Source organism: Cicer arietinum, chromosome 4 (genome assembly GCF_000331145.2).
Source record: "Cicer arietinum cultivar CDC Frontier isolate Library 1 chromosome 4, Cicar.CDCFrontier_v2.0, whole genome shotgun sequence".
In the NCBI taxonomy this organism is placed as follows: Eukaryota; Viridiplantae; Streptophyta; class Magnoliopsida; order Fabales; family Fabaceae; genus Cicer; species Cicer arietinum.
In genome coordinates, this window is record NC_021163.2 from 52,408,463 (window position 1) to 52,415,864 (window position 7,402).

General features: G+C 31.9%; 1 protein-coding gene across 1 annotated transcript; it reads left to right on the plus strand.

Annotated features, from left to right (window-relative positions):
- The first annotated feature begins 378 nt into the window (after nt 1–378).
- Nucleotides 379–1,923, plus strand: LOC140920188 (protein FAR1-RELATED SEQUENCE 5-like). Its single transcript, XM_073368056.1, has 2 exons — nt 379–1,607; nt 1,712–1,923. Exons 1-2 carry the CDS (start codon nt 379–381, stop codon nt 1,761–1,763), a joined length of 1,281 nt encoding a protein of 426 aa, XP_073224157.1. The 3' UTR covers nt 1,764–1,923.
- Nucleotides 1,924–7,402: the final 5,479 nt, after the last annotated feature.

A 7,402-nucleotide genomic window follows, 5' to 3' on the forward strand; every position in this document is an offset into this window, starting at 1 on the left:
CCAAATTGTTGAAAATCCAATTTTATCCTTAAAAAATTTATTTACGAGCAGTTAAAAAGAATTACCCAAAAATCTGATCTTGCTGAAATTTCCGGTAAGTTGCATCAAAATTTCCGGTAGTTATAATTGTTACCGGAAATTTGAAAAATGAAATTTCCGGTAGTTGTAATTTGAATACCGGATTTTTGAGATTTCCGGAATGTAATTTGAATTTGAAAAATCCGGTAGTCATTTTTTGTTCACCGGAAATTTGGTTTTTTGAAATTTCCGGTAGTTAACCCGGAAATTTCAAAAATCCGGTACTTAATATTTTATTTTTTTTTGAATATGCTTTTAATTTGTTTGTTATTTTTTTTGAATTGTTTTTTTGAACTAGGGATGGAAAACACACGACCAGTATTTATAGATTTAACTGAAGCATTTACAACTGATCAAATTTTTGAGTCACGAGAAGCTGTCATATCATGGGCAAGAGAGATAGGTCGACAAAATCGAGTAGCAGTTATCATTACTCGATCAGACGTAGAGACTGGAAAGAGAGGAAGAAAGACAAAAGTAATTCTTGGTTGTGATAGAGGTGGACAATATAAGTCAAATACAAATGACACAGGTACTTCAACTAAAAAGTGTGGATGTCCGTTTAAACTTAAAGCGAGACCACTGAAAAATGATGAAGGATGGATTATTAGTTTAATCTGTGGACTTCACAACCATGAGTTAGTAGCTACTTTTGAGAATAATGCATTTATGGGACGCTTAACAGAAGAAGATAAGAAACATGTTGACGAGTTGACAAAGTATCACGTTGCACCGAGACATATCTTGTCATCTTTGAGAGATCGAGATACGGAGAATGTGACTAGTATCTATCAAATTTACAAGCGACGAAGTACATACAGGAAGAATTTGATGGGACCTAGAACTGATATGCAACACTTGTTGAAGTTACTTGAAGCTGAGAAATATACTTGTTGGAGTAGGACTCATGAGGACTCCAACGTTGTGAGGGATATGTTTTGGACGCACACAGATTCCATAACTTTGCTTAACATGTTCCCTCTTGTATTGATCATGGATAGCACCTACAAAACCAACAAGTATAGGTTACCGTTGTTTGAAATTGTTGGTGTAACTTCAACTTGGTTGACATTTAATGTTGCATTTGCTTATATGGATTCTGAACGTCAAGACAACTTTTGGTGGGCATTGGAGAAGTTAAAAGAGTTGTTTTTTTCAAACACGCCATTTCCTCAGGTGATTGTGACTGACAGAGAACTGGCTTTAATGAATGCAATTAAAGTTGTATTTCCATCTTCAACAAATTTACTTTGTCAACTTCATATTAACAAAAATGTTGGAGCCAAATGCAAACAGTATATATTAAAGAAAGACATGCAAGAACCCATTCTTGAGTTGTGGAGGAAAATTGTTTATTGTTCTGAAGAGAAGGAGTACGAGGAACTTTTGCAAGTATTTGAGCAAGCATGTGTCGATAATATTATTTTCTTTGACTACGTCAGAGACACATGGTTGAATCCTCATAAGGAAAGATTTGTTGAAGCATGGACCAATCGAGTATTGCATCTAGGAAATACTACGACTAATAGGTATGTCATTAAAATTTCACATTTTGTATGATATATGATATATGATTTATGCATGATATATGATCATTACTTCACATTTTGTATTTTTTTTGTTTAAATATTAGGGTTGAGTCTGCTCATTGGTCATTGAAGAGATTTTTGGAACACAGTAAATGAGATTTTTGTAAGGCATGGAATGGTATGAATGACATGTTGAAGTTTCAAATTATTAAGATCAAAGGTTCATTTGAGATAAGTAAAGGTCGCAAAGAGCATATACACAACAATCCATTCTTTGAGAAATTGACTTGGGTGGTATCCAAGAAAGCCTTAGGTGATATTGTTGAAGAATACAAGAGAGTCAGTTATGTCGGTAACGACAAAGATGTGTGTTGTTGTATACTTAGAAAGACTCATGGATTACCTTGTGCATGTGAGTTAGCAGGATACAAGATGAAAGGTGTTCCAATCCCATTAGATGCTGTTCATATACATTGGAGGAAATTAACCTTGAATAGTGATCAAGAGAATGAACAGTTGACAAATGATTCAGAGTTGGACATTACATCGGAGATGGATATAATTTGGAAAAAATGGAAAACACTTAATGTTGCTGGAAGAAGAGTATTAAAGAGCAAGTTGCGTGAAATAGCATATCCGGAGACAACATCAATGTGTGCACTAGTGGATAAAATCAAAACAAAAGGTGGTGTTAAGAAAAAAGGCAATAAGCCGAAGGGATATGACGTATATCGCGACCCATCATACTTTGAGCATGTTGATACTCAAGTCTCCCAGCAAGCATCCAAACAAGTCTCCCATCAAGCATCCAAACAAGTCTCTCAGCAGGCATCCAAACAAGTCTCCCATCAAGCATCCAAACAAGTCTCCCATCAAGCATCCAAACAAGTCTCCCATCAGGTTAAAAAATATTTCCACGAGTTTCCTTCTTTAATTCATCCATATATTGAAGACATAGTTAATGTTAAAGCAGATGGAAACTGTGGATATCGTGATATTGCTGCTTTACTTGGTCATGGTGAAGAATACTGGAGCATTATACGTCGGCAGTTGTATACAGAGATTAAGTCCAAACCTGATTTATATGCTGCATTATTCAAGGAACGTTTGCAAGAAGTGACAGAGTCTTTACTTGTAACTCAGTTGGAAAACCAAGCTAACGAGAAGTGGATGACCATTCCTGATATGGGTTACGTGATAGCAACAAAATATAATCTCGTTCTTGTTACATTAGCAAAAACTTTTTGTTTGACTTTTTTCCCATTGAGGGGGGTGCACATAATGGAGATTTGTCACGTGATCATGTTATCAGCATTGGTTTTGTTAACGAAAATCATTGGGTTCAAGTTAAATTGAAATATACATGTCTGTTACCTCCACTTGCATCATCGTAGCGATGAGTCTACATCATGGGCTATCGCTTATGCAGGACGTCTACAACATTGGGGTTCTTTAGATTTAGAAAATAATTCAGATTATATGTCTTTGACAGATGATTGACACTTTTGAGTTGTATGTTGTTTTAAATGATATGATTGACACCTTATTGATACTTTTGAGTTGTATTTTGTTTTAAATGATATGATTGGCAGTTGATTGATACTTTTGAGTTGTATTTTGTTTTAAATGATATGATTGGCAGTTGATTGATACTTTTGAGTTGTATTTTGTTTTAAATGATATGATTGGCAGTTGATTGATACTTTTGAGTTGTATTTTGTTTTAAATGATATGATTGGCAGATGATTGATACTTTTGAGTTGTATTTTGTTTTAAATCGCTAATAAATCTGAATAATAAATCGCTAATAATAAATAAGTCGCTAATAATAACTCTGAATAATAAATAAGTCGCTAATAATAACTCTGAATAATAAATAAGTCGCTAATAATAACTCTGAATAATAAATAAGTCGCTAATAATAACTCTGAATAATAAATAAGTCGCTAATAATAACTCTGAATAATAAATAAGTCGCTAATAATAACTCTGAATAATAAATAAGTCGCTAATAATAACTCTGAATAATAAATAAGTCGCTAATAATAACTCTGAATAATAAATAAGTCGCTAATAATAACTCTGAATAATAAATAAGTCGCTAATAATAACTCTGAATAATAAATAAGTCGCTAATAATAACTCTGAATAATAAATAAGTCGCTAATAATAACTCTGAATAATAAATAAGTCGCTAATAATAACTGTTGTTTGAAATTTAGTCGCTAATAATAACTCTGAATAATAAATAAGTCGCTAATAATAACTCTAAATAATAAATAAGTCACTAATTAATTAAGTTTGAATAATAAATAAGTCGCTAATAATAACTCAGAAAAATAAATAAATCGCTAATAATAACTCTGAATAATAAATAGGTCGCTAATAATAACTCAGAATAATCAATAAATCGCTAATAATAACTCAGAATAATAAATAAATCGCTAATAATAACTCTGAATAATAAATAAGTCGCTAATAATAACTCAGAATAAAAAATAAATCGCTAATAATAACTCTGAATAATAAATAAATCGCTAATAATAACTCTAAATAATAAATAAGTCACTAATTAATTAAGTTTGAATAATAAATAAGTCGCTAATAATAACTCAGAATCATAAATAAATCGCTAATAATAACTCTAAATAATAAATAAGTCACTAATTAATTAAGTTTGAATAATAAATAAGTCGCTAATAATAACTCAGAATCATAAATAAATCGCTAATAATAACTCTAAATAATAAATAAGTCACTAATTAATTAAGTTTGAATAATAAATAAGTCGCTAATAATAACTCAGAATCATAAATAAATCGCTAATAATAACTCTAAATAATAAATAAGTCACTAATTAATTAAGTTTGAATAATAAATAAGTCGCTAATAATAACTCAGAATCATAAATAAATCGCTAATAATAACTCTAAATAATAAATAAGTCACTAATTAATTAAGTTTGAATAATAAATAAGTCGCTAATAATAACTCAGAATCATAAATAAATCGCTAATAATAACTCTAAATAATAAATAAGTCACTAATTAATTAAGTTTGAATAATAAATAAGTCGCTAATAATAACTCAGAATCATAAATAAATCGCTAATAATAACTCTAAATAATAAATAAGTCACTAATTAATTAAGTTTGAATAATAAATAAGTCGCTAATAATAACTCAGAATCATAAATAAATCGCTAATAATAACTCTAAATAATAAATAAGTCACTAATTAATTAAGTTTGAATAATAAATAAGTCGCTAATAATAACTCAGAATCATAAATAAATCGCTAATAATAACTCTAAATAATAAATAAGTCACTAATTAATTAAGTTTGAATAATAAATAAGTCGCTAATAATAACTCAGAATCATAAATAAATCGCTAATAATAACTCTAAATAATAAATAAGTCACTAATTAATTAAGTTTGAATAATAAATAAGTCGCTAATAATAACTCAGAATCATAAATAAATCGCTAATAATAACTCTAAATAATAAATAAGTCACTAATTAATTAAGTTTGAATAATAAATAAGTCGCTAATAATAACTCAGAATCATAAATAAATCGCTAATAATAACTCTAAATAATAAATAAGTCACTAATTAATTAAGTTTGAATAATAAATAAGTCGCTAATAATAACTCAGAATCATAAATAAATCGCTAATAATAACTCTGAATAATAAATCGCTAATAATAAATAAGTCTGAATAAGTCGCTAATACAATAAGTCTGAATAACAAATAACCCACGAATAATAAAATAAGTCTGAATAATACAACTATGATACTACTGATAATCTTCTCCTCTAGAAATATATAAAGCTCTCTCCAATAAGACACGTATCTGATCTTCAGGACCACCCATATGCAAATCTAAACTCTGCTGCATAAGACCACCAACTGCGTGACACCGTGTACAACTAGTATCGGGATCAGCATCATGACTAGGACCAGCATCATGACTATGACCAGCATCAGGACCAGGACCAGGACCAACATCAGCATCATAACTAGGACCAGCATATGCAGCAACATAAGGGATCATTCGAGGATGAGATATCCTATAATACCACTGGATGTATCCCTCAACACACTCATGTGGATATGCAGCTGGATGCAATCTAGCTCGAAGTGATCGTACAGAATTCCGGTACATACTCCATTCAACGTCGACATCACGTGCGCTGGATGCAATCTAGCTCGAAGTGATCGTACAGAATTCCGGTACATACTCCATTCAACGTCGACATCACGTGCAACAAGCATCGGTGGTGTAGGAGGAATGTGTTGAGTATACCTAAACTGTCGTATGCACCTCTGGGGTAAATACGGAACCATCGTGAAACACCAACGAATGTATCCTGTAAATAATGACACAGACTGAAATGGTGTCACAGCGTTCTCATCGTAATCTGGTGCCCAGATAATATTCGTATCCCTCAAAGCATCCAACTTTGCCCTGTAATATGCAACATTCCCATATGTTTGTTTTGCAGTCCAACGAAACATCCGTGGCATCGAGGAAATATGTTCATCCATATCCCGTTTACAAATATCAGGAAAATGTTCATAAATCCAAGTCTGTAAATAATTGAAATGTAGTAAAATTATTAAGGTGATGAAATAATTAAAGGTAAATATAATAGTACCTGAATAAAGATAAATATAATAATAAAGGTAATTAAATATAATAGTACCTGAAATAAAGATAAATATCCTCCAATCTGTTTGGTTGCAGGCAATGTACTATCTCTAAGATAGTCATATAGCACAACAAGTGCAGCCGGTCCCCATGCCCATTTACCACAACTATCCAGATCTTGAAACAGAAAGAGATATTTTGCAGATACAAGTGTAAAACTTTTATCCGCAAGAATGGTACATCCTACCAAATGAAGTAGATATGCCCTAGCTGCACAGTCATATCTCAACAACAGCAGCAATTGCCAAATCTTCATTGACATTTGCGGGAGGTGTGAAAAACTCTCCAGTACACGGGATGCTCAAAAGACCCCTGACGTCGTCAAGAGTAATAGTCATTTCACCGAATGGCAGATGAAATGAACTAGTCTCTGCGTGCCATCTCTCAGCAAAAGCAGATATCATATTACCGTCAATCATATGCAAACTACATCTTCTCAGATGACGTAATCCAGATATATTAATCCAATGATCTATTTGAGCAGGTAAATGATATCTAATATCAATGAATTTGTCTTGCTTTTTGCCATTCGAAACAACTTTCAAGGCACGTCTTTCCTGTTTAATTAAAAATAACACAATTAAAAATATATTATAATCTTATACTACAAATAAATTATAATGTGTAATAAAATAACCTATACTACAAATATATTATAATATGTAATAAAATAAATTATTTACTAACTTGTCCATTCCACACATTAATTGCAATATGATGCTCATAATCTGTAAGGACAGAAAGATCATAAGGACCTCCAGGAAACATGGGTTCTTCAGGCTGGTGCTGCTGATCATGTTCATCATCAAACTGTTGATGCTGCTGATCATGTTCATCATAAAACACATGATCGTGCTGGGGCTGCTCATCTTGGGGCTGCTCATCCTGTTCTGCATCAAACATAAGATTTTGCTGGGGCTGATCATCCTGGGGCGCCTTCCTTTCCTCATTTCTCTTTCTCCTTTTTTCAACAGCAGCTCTCCTATTTGATTGTGTAGGAGGCCGAACTCGCGAATAATCACCACCGTCAGATTTTCCTCCTCTGGTCCTCACTAACAAAATTCAATAAACAAAAAT

Coding starts and splice junctions, on each gene's coding strand:
- LOC140920188 (XM_073368056.1), top strand. CDS start 379: ATGGAAAACACACGACCAGTATTTATAGATTTAACTGAAGCATTTACA. Junction 1,608..1,711: donor GGAAATACTACGACTAATAG/GTATGTCATTAA, acceptor TTTAAATATTAG/GGTTGAGTCTGCTCATTGGT.